This window comes from Callithrix jacchus, chromosome 9 (genome assembly GCF_049354715.1).
Source record: "Callithrix jacchus isolate 240 chromosome 9, calJac240_pri, whole genome shotgun sequence".
Lineage (NCBI taxonomy): Eukaryota > Metazoa > Chordata > Mammalia > Primates > Cebidae > Callithrix > Callithrix jacchus.
Window position 1 is genome coordinate 63,121,292 of NC_133510.1, and position 21,679 is coordinate 63,142,970.

Genomic DNA, 21,679 nt, shown 5'->3' on the forward strand with positions numbered 1-21,679 from the left:
TGAACCAGGGAGGCAGAGGTTGCAGTGAGTCAAGATCCTGCCACTGTACTCCAGCCTGGGCCACAGAGCAAGACTCCATCTCAAAAAAAAAAAAAAAAAGTTCAAGATGGTATATTTTATGGTATGTATATTTGCCACAATTAAAAATAAAAATAGGGCTGGATGCAGTGGCACAAGCCTGTAGTCCCAGCACTTTGGGAGGCCAAGGCAGGTGGATCACAAGGTCAGGAGATCAAGACCATCCTGGCCAACATAGTGAAACCCTGTCTGTACTAAAAATACAAAAATTAGTTGGGTGTGGTGGCATGCGCCTATAATCCCAGCTACTTGGGAGGCTGAGGCAGGAGAATGCCTTGTACCCGGGAGTCGGATGTTGCAGTGAGCTGAGATCCTGCCACTGCACTCCAGCCTGGTGACAGAGTGAGATTTCATCTCAAGAAAATAATAATAATAATAATAGGCAGGGCACAGTGGCTCACGCCTGTAATCTCAGCACTTTGGGAGGCTGAGGTGGGCAGATCACGACATCAGGAGTTAAGACCAGCCTGGCCAGCATGCTGAAACCTCATCTCTACTAAAAATACAAAAAATTAGCCAGACAGTGGCATGTGTGAGTAGTCCCAGCTATTCAGGAGGCTAAGGCAGGAGAATTGCTTGAACCTAGCAGGCGGAGGCTACAGTAAGCCAAGATTGCACCACTGCACTCTAGCCTGGGCGACAGAGTGAGACTCTGTCTCAAAAAAATAAAATAAAATAAAAATAAATAAATGTCTTACTAAGAAAAAGAGTGAGAGGTAAGGAAACAGAGACTCTAAACAGACTACTCTTCCAAGAAGCTCAAGCCAGGCATGGTGGTTCACGCTTGCAATCCCAGCACTTTGGGAGGCCAAGGCAGGAGGATTACTTGAACCCAGGAATTCAAGACCAGCCTGAGCAACATGATGAAACCCCATCTCTACAAAAAATACAAAAATTAGCTGGGTAGAACTCCTGACCTTAGGTATTCTGCCACCTCAGCCTCCCAGAGTGTTGGGACTACAGGCGTCAGCCACCATGCCAGCCTTTTTTTTTTTTGAGACGGAGTTTTGCTCTTGTCGCCCAGGCTAGAGTGTAATGGCGTGATCTCAGCTCACTGCAACCTCCTCCTGGGTTCAGGTAATTCTCCTGCCTCAGCCTCCCAAGTATCTGGGATCACAGGCGTGCACCACCATACCCGGTTAATTTTGTATTTTTAGTAGAGACGGCGTTTCACCATGTTGCCCAGGCTGATCTTGAACTCCTGACCTCAGGTGATCCGCACATGTCAGCCCAACGTGCCAGATTACAGGTATGAGCCACTGTACCCAGCATTTTTTATACATTGTTGAAGGGAACAGATTGGGTACAATAGTTTGGAAATAAATTTAGCATTATCTCCCAAAGTAGAATATTTGCATACCTGATGGCTCAGCAATACCACTCCTAGGTGGAAACCCAAGAGAAACTCTTGCACATATATACGACATATATAAGAATGTTCGGCCGGGCGCGGTGGTTCGCGCCTGTAATCCCAGCATTTTGGGAGGCCGAGGAGGGTGGATCACGAGGTCAAGAGATCGAGACCATCCTGGTCAACATGGTGAAACCCCGTCTCTACTAAAAATACAAAAAAATTAGCGGGGCGTGGTGGCGCGTGCCTGTAATCCCAGCTACTCAGGAGGCTGAGGCAGGAGAATTGCCTGAACCCAGGAGGCAGAGGTTGCGGTGAGCCGAGATTGCGCCATTGCACTCCAGCCTGGGTAACAAGAGTGAAACTCCGTCTCAAAAAAAAAAAAAAATGTTCAGAGGATATGACATATATAAGAATGTTTAGGGCCAGGCGTGGTGGCTCACACCTATAATCCCAGCACTTTGGGAGGCAGAGGCGGGTGGGTCATGAGGTCAAGAGATTGAGACCATCCTGGTCAACATGGTGAAACCCCGTCTCTACTAAAAATACAAAAATTAGCTGGGCATGGTGGCACATGCCTATAGTCCCAGCTACACAGGAGGCTGAGGCAAGAGAATTGCTTGAACCCAGGAGGCAGAGGTTGCAGTGAGCCGAGATCCTGCCATTGCACTCCAGCCTGTGTAACAAGAGCGAAACTCCGTCTCAAAAAAAAAAAAAAAAGAATGTTCGGAGCAGCAATTTCAAAAATAGCAAAAATGAACAAACAAAATCTAGAAACAATCCAAAAGTCCATTGGTAGGAGAATGGACAAATTATAGTGTATTCACAAATGAAATATTATAAAGCATGGAAAAAATGAATAAACCACATCTACATGCAACATGAATGAATTGTGAAAACACAACATTGAAAGTAAAAAAACAAAAACAAAAACAGAAAAACCCAGAAGACTATGTGCTGCAATAAGATATGGTAGCCGTGGTTGCAGGCACAGACCTGGAACTAATGACCTGGGTTCAAATCCCAGTGGGGCCATTCACTAGCAGTATGATTTTCAAAGTCTCTGTAACTCACTTTTTCCTCATCTATAAAATGAGAATAATAATGATGCAGTTGTAAAGATAAATAAGATAAAATATAGTTATATAACTATATATTATATGGATACAATTATATATAGTTACATAAAGTACTTAGAACAATGCAAACAAGTTAATGAAACATGATTTTAAAACTATATATTTTTGGGAAGACTTTCAGTTCTGAAATGGCAGTATAGAAGTAAACTGGCTTCACTCTACTCCACAGAAAACTAAAACTGTTTTTAAAAAGAAATAGGGCTGCTGGGCACAGTAGCTCATGCCTGTAATCGCAGCACTTTGGGAGGCCAAAGTGGATGAATCACTTGAGATCAGGAGTTGGAGACCAACCTGGCCAACATGGTGAAACCCCGTCTGTACTAAAAACACAAAAATAATCCGGTCGTGGTAGTGTGCGCCTGTAGTCCCAGCTACTCAGGAGGCTGAGTTCACCTCCCTTGAACCTGGGAGGTGGAGGTCGCAGTAAGCTGAGATCGAGCCACTGCACTCCAGCCTAGGTGACAGAGTGAGACTTTGTCTCAAAAAAAAAAAAAAGTAATAGGGCTGGGTGCCGTGGCTCACACCTATAATCCCAGCAGTTTGGGAGGCCAAGGCATGAGGATCGCTTGAGATCCGGAGTTCGAGACTAGCCTGGGCAACATGGTGAGACCCTGTCTTCACAAAAAAATGAAAAATTAGCTGGGCATGGTGATGCACACCTGTAGTCCTAGCTACTCAGGAGGCTGGGGTGGGAAATTGCTTGAGCCAGGGAGGTCAAGGCTGCAGTGAACCATGATTGAGCCACTGAGCTTTAGCCCGAGTGAGAAAATGAGACCCTGTCTCAAAAATAAAATAAAATAAAATGGAAGAGAATGATGAAAACAGAATTTAGGACAGTGGTTACCTCTAGAAGAAGTGCAGAGGATGAGATGGAGAAACTCATGTGTATATAATTTATAGGTAATGAATCTAGTCTAGTACTTGAGAGTACCTCTTACTGGTGTTCCTCCATTATTACACTTTATAACTACATGTAAACTTTTGTATTATCAGACAATATACTCAAGATAATAAAAGAAAAAAGAACGGAAGGAAATAAATTGGAGACAGCAAGTATGTATGACTCTTGGATAATTCTTTCAAGATGTTTTATTGCAAAGGGAAAAAGAGAAATGAAACAGTAGCTAGAAGAAAAAAAAGGTGTTTTTTGTTTGTTTATTTGTTTTTGAGATGGAGTCTCGCTCTGTCGCCCAGGCTTGAGTGCAGTGGTGCAATCTCTGATCATTGCAACCTCCGCCTCCCGGGTTCAAGTGATTCTCCTGCCTCAGCCTCCCTATAGCTGGGATTACAGGCATGTGCTACCATGCCTGGCTAATTTTTTGTGTGTTTTTAGTAGAGACGGGGTTTCACCACTTTGGTCAGGCTGCTTTTAAACGCTGACCTAGGTGATCTGCCCACATCGGCCTCCCAAAGTGCTGAGATTACAGACGTGAAACATGGCGCCTGGACAAATTTTTTTTCTTTTTTATACTCCATAGGTTCACAATGTATGTTTGTCTGCTTTTGAGATGGAGTTTCTCTCTTGTTGCCCAGGCTGGAGTGTAATGGCACAATCTTGGCTCACTGCAACCTCTACCTCTTGAGTTCAAGTGATTCTCCTGGCTTAGCCTCCCAAGTAGCTGAGATTACAAGCACAGATCACCATGCCCAGCTAATTTTGTGTTTTTTTTTTTTGTTTTTTTTTTTTTTTATGAGACGGAATCTCGCTCTGTCGCCCAGGCTGGAGTGCAATGGTGTGCTCTTAGCTCACTTCCACTTCCACCTCCCGGGTTCAAGTGATTCTCCTGTTTCAGGCTCCCGAGTAGCTGGGATTACAGGCATGTGCCACCACGCCCAGCTAACTGTTGTATTTTTAGTAGAGATGGGGTTTTGCCAGGTTGGTCAGGCTGGTCTCAAACTCCTGACCTCATGATCTGCCCGCTTTGGCCTACCAAAGTGCTGGGATTACAGACTTAAGCCCCTGCGCCCGGCCTAATTTTGTATTTTTTTTTTTTGAGACGGGGTTTCGCTCTTGTTACCCAGGCTGGAGTGCAATGGCGCAATCTCGGCTCACCGCAGCCTCCGCCTCCTGGGTCCAAGCCTCAGCCTCCCGAGTAGCTGGGACTACAGGCGCGCGCCATCATGCCCAGCTAATTTTTGTATTTTTAGTAGAAACAGCGTTTCACCTTGTTGACCAGGATGGTCTTGATCTCGCGACCTCGTGATCCACCCGCCTCGGCCTCCCAAAGTGCTGGGATTATAGGCATGAGCCACCGCTCTGGGCCTAATTTTGTACTTTTTAATAGAGATGGGATTTCACCATATTGGCCAGCCTGGTCTCTAACCCCTGACATCAGGTGATCTGCCCACTTCACCTCCCAAAGTACTGAGATTTCAGGCATAAGCCACCGTACTTGGCCCACATTTTTTTTTTTTAATTAAGAGAAATAACCCTCAATATACAGGGTGATATGTGATTATAAACATTACCAATCCTCAAAATAATTCAATAAAATATATCAGTACTTTTATTTTGAGATGGAGTCTCACACAGTCACCCGGGCTTGGAGTGCAGTGGCCTGATCTCAGTTCACTGCAACCTCTGCCTCCTTGGTTCAAGCAATTCGCCTTGCCTCAGCCTCCCAAGTAGCTGGGATTACAGGCGCCCACCACCATGCCTGGCTACTTTTTTGTATGTTTAGTAGAGATGGGGTTTTACTATATTGGCCAGGCTGGTCTCAAACTCCTGACCTCATGATCCACCCACCTCAGCCTCCCAAAGTCTGGGATTACTGGTGTGAGCCACTGTACCTGGCCAGTTATTCCAGCACTTTGGGAGGCCAAGGCAGGTGGGTCACAAGGTCAGGAGTTCGAGGCCATCCTGGACAATATGGTGAAACCCTGTCTCTACTAAAAATACAAAAATTAGCCAGGTGTGGTGGTGGGCACCTGTAGTCCCAGTTACTCAGGAGGCTGAGGCAGAAGAATCGCTTGAACCCAGGAGTCAGAGGTTGCAGTGAGCTGAGATCACGCCACTGCACTCCAGCCTGGGCGACAGAGTGAGACTCCATCTCAAAAGAAAAAATGCTATATTAGGTATTTGGTGAGATAATAAACTGAATAACTGTCTCTACCCTTAAAGAGCTTACACTCAAGGGCCAGGCGTGGTGGCTCACGCCTGTGATACCCGCGTTTTGTGGGAGACTGAGGTAGGTGGATCATCTGAGGTCAGGATTTTGAGACCAGCCTGACCAACATGGAGAAACCCCATCTCTACTAGGAATACAGAATTAGCCAGGCATGGTGGTGCATGCCTGTAATCCTAGCTATTCAGGAGGCTGAGGCAGGAGAATTTCTTGAACCCAGGAGGCGGAGCTTGCCGTGAGCCAAGATCGTGCCATTGCACTCCAGCCTGGGCAACGAGAGTGAAACTCCATCTCAAAAGAGAAAAAGAAAAAAAAAGAGCTTACACTCTAGCAATGAAGATAAAACAATTACCTAAATGATTCCAATACAATGCAAAATTATATAAACATCATATAAGATGTATAAAACATGATGGTGGTTCAGAAAAAAGTCACCTTTGGGAAAAACAGTCCCCTCTGGGGCTGGGAAATGGAGAAAGTAGCAGAAGCTTTATATAAGAGGCAACATTTCAACTGAACATAAAAGTATGGGTAAGATTTTTTAAAAAAAATAATTTAAGTGAAAGGGAAATATTTTTAAAGACTGTTTTGACTGTGAGTTCTTGAAGGGCTACAATCATGTCTTAACCCCAGGGCCTAGCATGTTGCAGCTGTTCAATAAATATAAGTAATAGGAGTGAAGTAAACAAATGAATGAAAGGCCATTCTAGAATTAAGTAACAACAACAAAAAGGATCAGAGGCTGAATGCATAAGGCACAAGAACAACAAAACGATCAGAGCTGGAGGGATATGAACATGCATATTTAGAGAATAAGCATCAAGTAACTGGTCATGATTCTCTTTACATTTGGCTCCTACATCTCCCACCTTTAAAAAAATTATCTCAGCCTGGTGCAGATCTCATGCCTGAAATCCCAGCACTTTAGAAGGCCGAGGTGGGAGAATCACTTGAGCCCAGGAGTTCCAGACCAGCTAAGGCAATATAGTGGGACTCCATCTCACAAAAAATTTAAAATTTAGCTAAGAATGATGGCATAAGCCTGTAGTCCCAGCTAATCGGGAGACTGGACCTAGGTAAGAGAATCATTTGAGCCCAGGAGGTTGAGTCTACAGTGAACCATGATTGCACTGTGCTCCAGCCTGGGCAACAGAGCAAGACCCTATCTAAACAAAAAAGAAAATTCTCTCTTGACAGCACCCCTATCCTCTTCCAGATTTTATCTCATTTCTCTGCAAAAAAATAACAACTCCACTGAGATATAATTCACATACCACACATGTCACCCATTTAAGTTTAAATTCAGAACTAGGCACAGTGGCTCATGCCTGTAATCCAAGCATTTTGAGAGGCCAAGGCAGGAGGATCACTTGAGCCCAGGAGTTTGAGACGAGCCTGGGCAACATAGCAAGAGCCCGTCTCTAAAAAAAAAAAATTTTTTTTTAATTAGCTGGGCATGTGGCATTGCAATCCCAGCTACTTGGGAGGCTGTGGCAGGAGGATTCCTTGAGCCAAGAGTTTGAGGCTTCAGTTAAGCTATGATTGTGCCACTGCACTCCAGCCTGGGCAACAGAGTGACACCCTGTCTCTAAATAAATAAAGCAGAAATTCAGTGGTACTTAGATCACAGAGTTGTGTAACCATAACCACAATCAATTTTAGAACATTTCATTATCCCAAAAAGAAGCACAATACCCATTACTAGTCACTCCCCATTTTCCCATTCAGCCCTAGGCAACCACTCATCAACTTTCTGTCTCGATGGATTTCCATATTCTGGGCATTTCCCGTAAATGGAATCATACAATGTGTAGTCTCTTATAACTGGCTTCTTTCATGAGCATAATGTTTTTAAGGTTCATCCACTTTTAGCATGTATCAGTAATCAGTATTCCATTTCTTTTTTTTCCCCCAGGGCTTTTTTTTTTTTGGAGACAGAGTCTTGCTCTGTTGCACAAGCTGGAATACAGCGGTGTGAACTTGGCTCACTGCAGCCTCCATCTCCCAGGCTCAAGCGATCCTCCCACCTCAGCCTTCTGGGTAGCTAGGGCTACAGGTGTGTTGCACACCATGCCTGGCTAATTTTTGTACTTTTTATAGCTCCTGGGCTCAAGAAATCCACCCACCTCGGGCTCCCAAAGTGCTGGGATTATAGGCATGAGAAACCATACTCAACCTAGTACCCCATTCCTTATTGTTGTGGAATATTTCATCGTATGGGCACACAGTATATTTTATATATCCATTCATCCTAAAGGTTGAATATATCCTAAAGGTTGATGGACCTTTAGGTTGTTTCCACTTTGGACTAAATGTTCATGCTGCTATGAACATTTATGTAGAGGTCTTTGTGTGAACTTAACGTTTCCATTTCTCTTAGGCATATATCTAAAAGTGAAATTCCTGGGTCATTGCTTAACCTTTTGAGGACCAGCAGCTATACCATTTTACATTCCCACCAGCAGTGTATGAAGACTCCAGTTACTCCATATATTTATTCTCTCTTTCCTTCCTTCCTTCCTTCTTTCCTTTCCTCTTTCTCTTCTCTCTTTCTTTCTTTGACAGTCTTGCTCTGTCACCCAGAATGAAGACAGTTGTGGAATCAACCGAAGCCTTGACTTCCTAGGCTCAAATAATCCTCCTGTCTTAGCCTCCCAAGTATTAATAGCTAGGACTACAGGTGTGTGCCACCACACCCAGCTAATTTTTGTACAGATGGGGTTTCACCATGTTGCCCAGACTGCTCTCAAACTCCTGAGCAACATGGTGCCTAGGAGTTATTTGTCGTTTTGACGATCTTTTTGATTATTTTCTGTCTTTTTTATTATAAACAGCCTAGTGGATGTGAAGTGGTATCTTGTTGTGGCTTTATTTTACATTTACTTGATGACTAATGATGTTAAGCACCTTTCCATAGAGCCTGTGGATAAATATCTATTCAGACCCTTTGCCTACTTTCTATTTGGGTTCTGCTCTACATCTTAATCAAAGTTCTTAAAAGATTAGTGTATATATACCATCTTTACTTCCTTACCTTTTTTCACTCAACCTACTCCGATCTTGCCTTTGCTCCCCATTCCTCTGAAATTGCTTGTCAAAGTCATCAACCACCTTGACACTAACAAATTCAAAGACTATGCTTCAGTTCTCATCTTCCAGCATCACAATTTTACAATTTGCATACTTGACTTTTTTTTTTTTTTGAGACATGGTCTTGCTCAGTTGCTTTGGCTGCAATGCGGTGGCGTGATCACAGCTCCCTGTAGCCTCGACCTCCACCAGCTCAGGTGATCCTTCCACCTCAGGGCCCTGAGCAGCTGGAACTACAGGCGCACACCATCATACCTAGCTAATTTTTGTATCTTTTGTAGAGACAGGGTTTTGCCATGTTGCCTGGGCTGGTCTAGAACTACTAGGCTCAAGTGATCTTCCCACCTTGGCCTCCCAAAGTGCTGGAATTACAGGCATAAGCCACTGTGCCTGGCTATATTTGCCTTTTAATTCCAATTTACTTCTTATTCTAATTGATTTTCCTTTGTTCTGTTTCTTATTTTTTTGTTATACTACACATTGTTCTATGGAATAAGAAATGCAAACCAGCAACCAAATCATATATCCAGAAAACTGCATTAACACAACTGGCCAGTAGAGCAAATGTAACAGAATCAAGGGGGCATGGTGGCAGGGGAAACGGAGAAGATAAGGAAAGGCCAGACGGATAGTGGGTGTTGGGCCAGAGATTTGCACTTTGTTCAGCAGGTAATACATAGCCATTAAAGTTGTTTTTTTTTTTGAGATGGAGTATTGCTGTTGTTGGCCTGGGCTGGAGTGCAATGGCGCACTCTCGGCTCACTGCAACCTCCGTCTCCCAGGTTCCAGTAATTCTCCTGCCTCAGCCTCCCGAGTAGCTGGGATTACTGGTGCCTGCCACCATGCCCGACTAATCTTTGTATTTTTAGCAGAGACGGGGTTTCACCATCTTGGCCAGGCTGGTGTCAAACTCCTGATCTCAGGTGAACCACCCGCCTTGGCCTCCCAAACTGCTAGGCTCACAGGTGTGAGCCACCATGCCCCGCCTGAAGTGTTTTATACAGGTAATAGTGCTAGATCGCTGGATTGTAGGAAGACTGTGTGGCAGCAGGTATAAAATTACTTGGGGGCAAGGAATAGGAAAGTAGATAAATAGGAGGCAAGGAAATCATGCTGGATGCTTATTACAGTAGTAAAGGTATTCAGTAATAAGGGCATAAATTAGCGTAGTAGCATTAAAAATGGAAAGGAGGGGTCAATGGAAAAACATTACCGCAAAACTTTATTTATTTATTTATTTTAGACAAAATCTTGCTCTGTCGTCTAGGCCGATGTGCAATGGTGCAATCTCGGCTCACTGCAACCTCCACCTCCTGGGTTCAAGGGATTCTCCTGTCTCAGCCTCCCAAGTAGCTGGGATTACAGGCGCCTGCCACTACACTCGGCTAACTTTTTTTTACATTTTTAGTAAAGACAGGGTTTCACCATGTTGCCCAGGCTAGTCTCAAACACCTGACCTCTGGTGATTCACTCGCCTCAGCCTCCCAAAGTGATAGGATTACTGGAGTGAGCCACCACACCCAGCCTACCACTAAACTTTAACCATTTATTATTCTGTTATTACAGATAACAGAACAGCTGCCCCAGTTAAGAGATGTTAGACCTACAAGTTCTTAATTCTCAGTCCTATTACATTTGATTTGATGGAAACTAGAAGGAAAAGTAGTAAACATACACACAGAAAATTCTCTATCCTGTTAGAAGTACTAAGAGATTACAGTAGTTTGTCACTGCTCTGTCCTGAGTAAACACTCTTGACAATCTCAGGTACAAGCTTCTCAGAGTGAGGATCTGGCAGTACCCACCAGTCAGCCTACTTTCATCGTTACCTCCCACTCCCCATTAGTCTTCAATATACTAATATTGAGAAGAAATAGAAATGTATGCAAAATATGTTGGGGAAGGCGAATTATCCTAAGTTAAACACAGTCCTTTTTCTTTTTTTCCAAAGGAAATGGTTGTTGATCCTATGAGGAGTTAAATTATAATAACACATGCCAAGGAGATGATGTCAAGAAAGGCGTGGTTAGGCCCTTTACAAGTTTGAAATTCCTTTAGTCCCAAACATTTCCTTGTTCAGTCTCACCTATACTCAAATCTCTCTACTGAGGCAACTTCTGCAAACATTGAAGAAACAGTGTTGAGACCCCATCTCTTTTTACTTCAGCCTTTTATTTTAGTGAGCCAAGCTATTGAAGGGTATTAAAACTGATGTTAAAAAAAAATTATCTGGCAGAATCCCTCTTTGAAATCCACATTTTCCCCCTGCAGCAACTACTTTAATTCCAGAGAAAGAAAAACAAATTTTAACACTATATCCTGAGAAAAAAAAAATCTGCCTTTATTAGGCGTTACACATTTTTGTTAACTGCATTCCTATATTTACCACCAGCCAAGGAAGAGTAAGAAAACTATGACTATCATGGGCTCCTCAGGAAACATCTTTCCTGATAAGTATATATTTCAAAGTAATAATCCTACTTTTAATATTTTAAAATTTATTTATTTATTTTTGAGACGGAGTCTCACTCTGTCGCCCAGGCTGCAGTGCAGTGGCACAATTTGGGCTCACTGCAGGCTCTACCTCCTGGGTTCAAGTGATTCTCCTGCCTCAGCCTCCTGAGTAACTGAGACTACAGGCACTAGCCACCACACCCAGCTAATTTTTACATCTTCAGTAGAGACAGGGTTTCACCACGTTCACCATGCTGGGTCTCAAACTCCGGACCTCAAGCCATCTGCCTGCTTCCACCTCCCAAAGAGCTGGGATTACAGGCATGAACAACGCACCCAGCCAAAGTTAAATTTTTACGATAACTTTTATTAGTTTGAGTAAAAAACAATAACTTTTATATAAAAGTTATATATAGGTCAGACTCGGTGGCTCATGCCTGTAATCCCAGCACTTTGGGAGGCCTAGGCGGGTGGATCACTGGAGGTCAGGAGTTCCACACCAGCCCGGCCAACATAGTGAAACCCCATCTCTACCAAAAATATAAAAAATGAGCCAGGCGTGGTGGTGGGCATCTATAATACTAGCTACTCAGGAGGCTGAGGCAGGAGAATCACTTGAACCCAGGAGGTGGATGTTGCAGTGAGTCGAGATTGCCCCACTGCACTCCAGCTGGTGACAGAGCGAGACTCCTTCTCAGGGGGAAAAAAAAAAAGTTACATAAAAAAGTTGGCTGAGGGCCAGGCATGGTGGCTCACGCCTGTAATCCCAGCACTTTGGGAGGCCGAGGCGGGTGGATCACGAGGTCAAGAGATCGAGACCATCCTGGCCAACACAGTGAAACCTCGTCTCTACTAAAAATCAAAAAAATTAGCCAGGCGTGGTGGCACGTGCCTGTGGTCCCAGCTACTCAGGAGGCTGAGGCGGAAGAATCGCTTGAACCCAGGCGGCGGAGGTTGCAGTGAGCCGAGATTGCACCACTGCATTCCAGCCTGGTGACAGAGCAAGACTCCGTCTCAAAAAAAAAGAAAGAAAAAAAGTTGGCTGAGGTGGGAGGCTCGCTGGAGACCAGGAGGTGGAGGTTGCGGTGAGCTGACATCGTGGCACTGCCCTCCAGCCTGGACTACAGAGTAAGACCCTGTCTCAAAAAATATATAAATAGGCCGGACAGTGGCTCATGCCTGTAATCCCAGCACTTTGGAAACCTGAGGCAGGTGGATCGCTTGAGGCCAGGAGTTCGAGACCAGCCTGGCCAACATGGCAAAACCCTGTCTCTACTAAAATTACAAAAATTAGCAGGCATGATGACGCGCACCTGTAGCCCCAGCTCCTCAGGAGGTTGAGGAAGGAGAATAACTTGAACCCAGGAGACCAAGGTTGCAGGGAGCCAGGATCATTTCACTGCACTCCAGCCTGGGTGACGGTGATACTCTGTCTCAAACTAAATAAACAAAATTAATTGGGTATGGAAAATACAAATTATCTAAGCAAATGCATCTAAAACACTTTCCAGAACAAAGAAACAAACACAGTAAGCCCTATTTGTTAATACCAAGACAAAGAGCAATGTAATAATGCTGTAGTTTAAAAACACCCTCCCTGGTCATCTAGTGTTGAGGGAAAAAATTAAGTAAAATAAAAATTAAAGTATGGGGCCAAGCACGGTGGCTCATGCCTGTAATTCAGCACTTTGGGAAGCCAAGGTGATCGGATCACCTGAGGTCAGGAGTTCAAGACCAGCCTGACCAATGTGGTGAAACCCAGTCTCTACTAAAAATACAAAAAATGAGTTGGGCGTGGTGGAGGGCACCTGTAATCCCAGCTACTCAGGAAGCTGAGGCAGGAGAATCACTGGAACCCAGGAGGTGGAGGTTGCAGTGAGCCAAGATTGAGCCACTGAACTCCAGCCTGGGCATGACAGAGTAAGCCTCCATCTTAAATAAATAAATAAATGAAAACATGGGCAGGGCTTGGCAACTCAAAGTATAATCCCAAAACTTTGGGAGTCCAAGGCAGGTGGATCACTTGAGGTCAGAAGTTTGAGACCAGCCTGGCCAACATGGTAAAATCCCGTCCCTACTAAAAATACAAAAGATTGACTGGGTGTGGTGGCACACTCCTGTAGTCCAGCTACTCGGTAGGCTGAGGCAGGAGAATCGCTTGAACCCAGGAGGCGGAGGCTGAGGTGAGCTGAGATCACGCTGCTGCACTCCAGCCTCAGTGACAGTGAGACTTCATCTCAAAAAAAGAAAAGTAGGGCTGGGCGCGGTGGCTCACGCCTGTAATCCCAGCACTTTGGGAGGCCGAGGCGGGTGGATCACGAGGTCAAGAGATCGAGACCATCCTGGTCAACATGGTGAAACCCCGTCTCTACTAAAAATACAAAAAAAAAATTAGCTGGGCATGGTGGCGCGTGCCTGTAATCCCAGCTATTCAGGAGGCTGAGGCAGAAGAATTGCCTGAACCCAGGAGGCAGAGGTTGCAATGAGCTGAGATTGCGCCATTGCACTCCAGTGTGGGTAACAAGAGTGAAACTCCGTCTCAAAAAAAAAAAAAAAAGAAAAAGAAAAATAATAAAAATATGAAAAGTCTCTACATTCACAAACTTATATAGACACAAAAGGAATCATATGCATAGCCATAAAGTGATGCACATATGCAGCATCCTTGGATGTGATCATAAGATTGACTTACAAGAACTCCAAGAATTGACAAATACTTTAGGAACTAATAATTATGTATCTACCCAACCTCCCTCACCAATCCCAACAATTCCTGAATTGCCAAACCTTACAGTTATCAGGAAGAGATAAGAGATTTCAACCCAAATTCACAACCATACCTCTTGTCCCCTATACTATCCTAGATTTAGAAGCTAGTTAAATTTTTCCTCTACTCCAAGGTGGGAGAGAAAGTAGAGAGCGAAAAGAGATTTTTAGATAGCTTCAAATACATGAAACCTCTAATAGGGAAGCAATTCATTGTGGGAATTCATTTTATTTTCATGAGTTCTGGGTAACTGGAGAGATTAGGAGGGAAAAAAATCAGGAAGGAAATTTTCACATAGTATTCTACAAAGTTTGAAGAGAATAAAGACACATGAAATATTTCCCTTTCAAATATATATAATATATAATGTATTATCTATATGTATATTTGATGGGATATCAGTATATGTACATATAAACATATAACCAACAAATATGTATGAACTCATATTTCTTTTTTTTTTTTTTAGATGGTGTCTTGCTCTGTCACCCAGACTGGAGTGCAATGGCGAGATCCTGGCTCACTGCAACCTTCACTGCCCCACCAGGTTCAAGTGATTCTCCTGCTCCAGGCTGGCAAGTAGCTAGAATTACAGGCGCGTGCCACCAAGCCTGGCTAATTTGGGGGTTCACTATGTTGACCAAGCTGGTCTCAAACTCCTGACCTCAAGCGATACACCCACCTTGGCCTCCTAAGTGCTGGGATTATAGGCATAAGCCACCGTGGCCAGCCTCATTTATTTTTTATAAGTACCACATGCTAACTGATTGAGCCAACAGAGCCACCTCATTTCTTTTTTAAAGTAAATTTTATTGTGTACTTTTTTTTTTCTCAACCTCGTGATATTGTGTACATTTTTTTTTAAAGACGCGGTTTCACCATGTTGGTCAGGCTGGTCTTGAACTCCCGACATCAGGTGATCCACCCGCCTTGGTCTCCAAAGTGCTTGGATTACAGGCGTGAGCCACCGCGCCAGGCCGATATTGTGTACATTTAAGGTATACAAGTATGGGATACATATTGATAGTAGGGTTACTAGAGTGAAGTAAATTAATCATCCCACATAGTTATCCCTTTTGTTTCTTTTTGTGGCAAGAGGAGCTAAAATCTGCTCATTTAGCATGAATCCCATATACAGTACAGTTTTATTATCTATAATCCTTATGCTGTACATTGGATCTCAGGATTTGTTCATCCTACATAACTACTGCTTTGTGTCCTCTAACCCATAGCTCCCCATTTCCTCTCCCCTCTACCCATATTTCTTCAGGATATAAACAGAATGAGTACCACATAGACTAAGCCCATAAACCAACACCGTTTTGGATCTAAACATTTACCCACTGTATTGATCAGACACTCTTTAGGTACATGAGAAAGCAGCAGGAGTTGTTCCTCGCCCTCCAACATTCCATTAGATGAGCAAAAGATTCCCTAAATGTCTATGTCACATTTTTTCTTCAAAGAACTACAACATGAAGAGAGTCTTGTTGTTGAAATTCCTCCTAATCAATATACTGTGTGCCCTGAAATGCCAGAAACAGCCAAAGATATTCCTTGTCAAGAATGTACAAGGTTGTCCATCTCTCCCCAGACTGCCCAAGTGCCCAAGGACAGCACAACTCTCTGCCAGCCATGGGTTAATCATAAAGACTCCTGGATCACGGCAAAGTCTGGCTATCTACAGAGCTCCAAGTATCAGATCAAAAGCAAGACCCAAGTATCACAGCACACTGTGCCTTAATCCCAAACTGCATTGTCTCTCAAGACTCTTTCTCTACAGGCTGCGTGGGTAGGATCTGTAGTCTAGGAGAGTATATCCAGCTCTTGATAAACTGTTGTGGCTTCACTGACTTTCTAGGATTTCAGCTATCTAATACTACCGGTGATATGGGTAGGAGGGAAGGTTGGGAATAGAATGTAAACAGTTAATCAAAAAATAAAATAATCTTGTGGTGGGTGGACTGGGGGACAGGATCTGAGATGACATTATCCTTGAGGAGATTGATAGGTCAGCAGGAAGTCAAACTAACTTCATTTCATAAGGATACAAACTTGCAAGTTTGATTTGTTTTAATTCCCTGTCTTTTCAGGCCTCACAGAGACCATAAGTTCCTTGAACTCCAGAACCAGGTGAGAAAAGATGCAGAAAGAAGTAGTGGAAAAGGGAGAAGTGCCGTGAGGAATTAGAAACCTTGAGAGAGGAATCTCCTTCCCCTCTTTAAAAAGAATGTTAAAACCAAGGGCATTGCCAGATCCCCAGAAAAGGAAGTAGCTAGATACCAAAAAAGCGCTTTTCCCTACCTTCTTGTTGTTTCTACTGTAACCCAAAGTCGAAATCCCAGGCCTGGAAGTCACGGATAGCAGCATTTTCTCTTTAATGTTAGGGAGCTGAGTGAGTAAGACAGAGAGAGAGAGAGAGAAAAGGAGGGAGTAAGAAAAGGGGGAGGGAGGAGGAGAGCGAGGGACAGGGGGAGAGGGAGGAAGGAGAAAAGGGAGGGAGAGGGAGAAGGGAGGGGGAGCAGAAAGGGGGAGAAAAGACGCCGGAGGGAGAGAGATGAAGGGGGGCTGTGGGCAGAGAATGAGCTCGGGCTGCTCCTTTACGTCACCAGAGAAGTTAACAGAGTCTGAATGAGGCAGAGGCACTTCCACTGGGTCCTAATGCCCAAGATGTTTGTTTGTTTCTCATAGTCTCAGGAGTTAAAGCTAGAAACAAGAGTTCTTAGGTCTAACCCCTTTCAAATTTATCCCCTTTCCTCTAGAACAACTTCTGACTCTCATTTAAAGACAAAGAGGTTTGTTGTTGTTGTTGTTTGTTTGTTTTTCCCATCCTTCGATCTCAGCTGTAAGATTTCAAGCTTAATTTTAGGCTGGATACGATGGCTCACGCTTGTAATCCCAGCACTTTGGGAGGCCAAGGCGGGCAGATCACGAGGTCTAGAGATCAGGACCATCCTGGCCAACATGGTGAAAACTCATCTGTACTAATAATACAAAAATTAGCTGGGTATAGTGTCATGTGCCTGTAGTCCTAGCTACTCGGGAGACTAAGGCAGAAGAATCACTTGAAGCTGGGAGGCGGAGGTTACAACGAGCCGAGATCGCGCCACTGCACTCCAGACACTCCGTCTCAAAAAGGAAAAAAAAAAATTAAGATTTTAAGCTTGATTTTAAAGGAGTTTCTAAGACATTGCCTTGGAGAACATGCAAAAAAACAAAAAACAAAAAGCAGAGTTAGAGACTGAGTGTGTGAGATGAGCTCAGGACTTCTCCCACTTTACAATTATGGTGATCTTTTTTTTTTTGAGACAGAGTCTCACTCTGTCACCCAGGCTGGAGTGCAGTAGCATAATCCCGGATCCAGCTCACCACAACCTCTGCCTTCCACAATTTTCCTGCCTCAGCCTCCCAAGTAGATGGGCTTACAGGTGCCTGCCACCACACCAGGCTGATTTTTGTGTTTTTTAGTAGAGACAGGGTTTCCCTATGTTGGCAAGGCTGGTCTTGAACTCCTGATCTCAAGTGATCCGCCCACCTTGGCTTTCCAAAGTGCTGGGATTACAGGCATGAGCCTTCGTGCCTGGTCCATTTGCAGTGATCTTAATGTTCAATGGCACAAACAGAGGAACACACCAAAGAGCAGAGATAAGCAAAACAAAGTATGGGGTATAACTAGTTTCAGATCCTTAGATCTGTTTCTCTTGTGTCACACCAATGGGCTGGGCTGATTCCCCTCACTCCTATTTGAGATTCTCCAAGGAATGAGTTCATACTTAAGAAGCAATTATCAAACTGAACTATATCATGAAACGTGGTGCCTCGTCATTTCTTTAACGATTGGAGGCTACCTTATTTAGCACTTTACTATTTCTTCATCTTTAAGATCCACGAAACTGAAACAATTACGATAACTCACCAAACCTGGAATTTATGTTTAAACTAAAGTCCACAGAGTTGGGATGTCTGCTTCAAGTTGTCTCGGAGCTGTTAAAAACAAAACAAAGCAAAACACTTTTTTAAAAACATACAGTTCAAACAGAAAAAAAAAACACAAAATTCTTAGGAAGGAATATAAATGTAAGAGTCAAGAACCTAACAGAGTTGCAACACTTACCTCTAATAGTTTCCAAGGAATGTCCTCGTAGGAGTAACCTTAACAAGAAAAGAAACCAAAAACTTAAGAGTGATATCCAGTAACTCCTACCAATCCAAGTGGAATAGGGATGTAAAATGAAAGCCTTCAGATCCCTTTATAAGGCCATTTTGCTGCCATCCTCAGTATTCTCTTGAGGTATAAATTAACCCTGTCTGTTTTGTCACAACAAACATGAAGCCCAAACCCTCCCTCAAATGAAGTTCAGGTGTCTATTCTAGTTTCCCTGTCACATTTTGCTATGATAATGGAACAGATAGTATTAGCATTCTGCAGAGTAAATACATATACCCTACCCCCAATCTCTAACTTTCATTTCCAACAGGACAGGAAGTATCTGCTCAGCTCAAGGGACACAGGAAGGGTGGGACAGCCTCAGTGTGGGAATTGCAACTGAGATTGAAAACACAGCAGCCAAATGCAGTAAATAAATAAATAAAGGCATCCCTCAGTGGCATCTTTTTTTTTTTTTTTTTTTTTGAGACAAAGTCTTGCTCTGTCACCCAGGCTGGAGTGCGGTGGTGCTATCTTGGCTCACTGAAACCTCTGTCTCCCAGGTTCAAGCAATTCTCCTGCCTCAGCCTCCCCAGTAGCTAGGACTATAGGTGTGTGCCACCATGCCTGGCTAATTTTTGTCCTTTTTTTTTTTTTTCTTTGAGACAGAGTCTTGCTATGTCGCCAGGCTCCAGGCTGGAGTGCAGTGGCACAATCTCGGCTCACTGAAACCTCCACCTCCTGGGTTCAAGCTATTCTCCTGCCTCAGCCTCCTGGGTAGCTGGGACAACAGGCACATGCCACCATGTCAGGCTAATTTTTTTTTATTTTTAGTAGAGATGGGATTTCACTATGTTGGCCAGGCTGATCTTGAACTCCTGGCCTCGTGACCTGCCAGCCTTGGCCTCCCAAAGTGCTGGGTTTACCAGTGTGAGCCACCACACCCGGCCAGTGACCCCCCGATTCTGTAACCAACATTCTATTTCCTGCTACCATGAGTTGATTGTTTCACATTCTATGTATAAGTGAAAACTTACAGTATTTGTCTTCCTGTGCTTGGCTTATTTCACTTTCATTTAATATTATGTTCTCCAATTCCATCCATGTTGTCACAAATGACAGAAATGACAGAATTTCCTTCTTTTTTTTTTAGACAGAATCTTGCCCTGTCACCCAAGTTGGAGTGCAGTGGCGCGATCTCAGCTCACTACAACCTCTACCTCCCGGGTTCAAGTAATTCTCCTGCCTCAGCCTCCCGAGTACCTGGGATTAAGGTGTGTGCCACCACGCCCATCTCAGATTTTCCTTCTTTTTTAAAGCTGAGGCTGAGTGAGGTGGCTCCCAACCTATAATCCCAGCACTTTGGGAAGCTAAGGTGGGAGGATCACCTGAGCCCAGGAGTTCAAGACCAGTCCAGGCAACACAGTGAGACCCCATCTCTACAAAAAACAAAAAAAAATTAGCCAGGCATGGTAGTGCATGCCTGTAGTCCCAGCTACTTGGGAGGCTGAGGATGGAGGATCACTTGAGCCAAGGAGTTTGAGGGCTGCAGTGAGCCATGATCACGTCACTGCACTCCAGCATGGGTGACAGAGTGAGACCCTGTCTCAAAAAAATAAATAAAGTTGAATAGCACTCCATTGTGTATATACAGCATATTTCTTTATTAATTAATCTGTTGATGAACACAGGTTGATTCCATAACTTGGCTACTGTGAATAGTGCTGCAATAAACATGGGAATGCAGACATCTCTTCAATGTACTGATTTCAAATCTTTTGGGTGAATACCCAGAAATGACATTGCTGTTACCCAGGCTGGTCTTGAACTCGTGGTCTCAAGCAATCCTCCACTTTGACTTCCCAAAGTAGTGGGTTACAGGAGTGAGCCACTGCACCCAGCCCAATTCTAATATTCCTAATGTGTTATATTCTCCCTTTCATTCCTTAATGCTCAATGATCCCTTAGAACTTAAAATAGTTGCTGGGCACAGTGGCTCATGCCTATAATCCCAGCACCTTGGGAGCCTGAGTTGGCAAATCACAAGGTCAAGAGATCGAGACGATCCTGGCCAACATGGTGAAACCCTGTCTCTACTAAAAATTAAAAAAAATTAGTTAGGCGTGGTGGCACACGCCTGTTAATCGCAGCTTCTTGGGAGGCTGAAGCAGGGGAATCACTTGAACCTGGGAAGCAGAAATTGTAGTGAGCTGAGATCCCACCACTGTACTCCAGCCTGGAGACAGAACAAGACTCTGTCTCAAAAAAAAAAACCAAAAAACTTAAAATAGTTGAGACCTCATCCCTATAAAAAAAAAAAAAGGCCAGGTGCAGTGGCTCACACCTGTAATCCAGCACTTTGGGAGGCCAAGGTGGTTGGATTGTTTGAGCTCAGAGGCTCAAGACCAGCTGGACAACACAGTAAGACCTCATCTCTATTTAAAAAAAAAATTTTTTTTTTTTTTTTGAGACGGAGTTTCGCTCTTGTTACCCAGGCTGGAGTGCAATGACACGATCTCGGCTCACTGCACCCTCCGCCTCCTGGGTTCAGGCAATTCTCCTGCCTCAGCCTCCTGAGTAGCTGGGATTACAGGCACGTGCCACTATGCCCAGCTAATTTTTTGTATTTTTAGTAGAGACGGGGTTTCACCATGTTGACCAGGATGGTCTTGATCTCTTGACCCCGTGATCCACCTGCCTCGGCCTCCCAAAGTGCTGGGATTACAGGCTTGAGCCAACGCGCCCGGCCCCAATTTTTTTTTTAATAGTTAATGCTGAACACATGGCTCATGTCTATAATCCCAGCTACTCAGGAGGCTGAGGCAAGAGGATAGCTTGAGGCCAGGAGTTCCAACACCATACCAGTAACAGAGAAAGACTCTGTCTCTAAAAAAATTAAAATTAAAAAAATTAGTTAAGTGTGGTTGTGTGTGCCTATAGTCCCAGGTACTAGGGAGGCTGAGACAGAGGGATTACTTGAGCCCAGGAGTTCAAGGCTGCAATGAACCGTGATCTGCCACTACACTCCAGCCTGGGCAACAGAGAGAGACCCTTTTTCTAAAAAAACACATAATTAAATAAGTAGTAGGCTGAGCGTGGTGGCTCAAGCTTGTAATCCCAGGACTTTGGTAGGCCAAGGCAGGTACATCACCTGAGGTCAAAAGTGTGAGACCGGCCTGGCCAACATGATGAAACCCTGTCTTTACTAAAAAAACAAAAATTAGCCTAGCAAGGTGGTAGGCACCTGTAGTCCCAGCTACTCAAGAGGCTGAGGCCAGAGAATTGCTTGAACTCGGGAGACAGAGGTTGCAGTGAGCCGAGATCGCACCACTGCATTCCATCCTGGGCAAAAGAACGACACTCTGTCTCAAAAACAAACAAAAGTAATAAAATAAAAAGTTTAAAAAGTCAAATAAAATCAAATTAACAAAAAATTAAAAACAGTTAAAAACCATGGGTTTTATTTTATTTTATTTTTTTGAGTTGGAGTTTTGCTCTTGTTACCCAGGCTGGAGTGCAATGGTGAGA

The 21,679-nt window shown here is 43.9% G+C and overlaps 1 protein-coding gene across 44 annotated transcripts in view; it reads right to left on the minus strand.

Moving 5' to 3' along the window:
• The window catches only part of RBMS2 (RNA binding motif single stranded interacting protein 2), a 101,350-nt gene extending 82,870 nt beyond the window's left edge, over positions 1-18,480 (minus strand). For 33 of the 44 annotated variants that reach the window (XM_078336366.1, XM_009004023.5, XM_078336357.1 and 30 more), the window contains exon 1: positions 16,309-16,439. In XM_078336366.1, coding sequence (XP_078192492.1) covers positions 16,309-16,374 — 66 coding nt within the window. In that variant the 5' untranslated portion in view covers positions 16,375-16,439. Of the gene's footprint in view, positions 1-16,308; positions 16,440-17,920; positions 17,989-18,118; positions 18,157-18,453 lie in introns of those variants that run through there. The other 11 variants (XM_078336372.1, XM_078336369.1, XM_078336368.1 and 8 more) reach the window with 1 other exon arrangement.
• Positions 18,481-21,679: the final 3,199 nt, after the last annotated feature.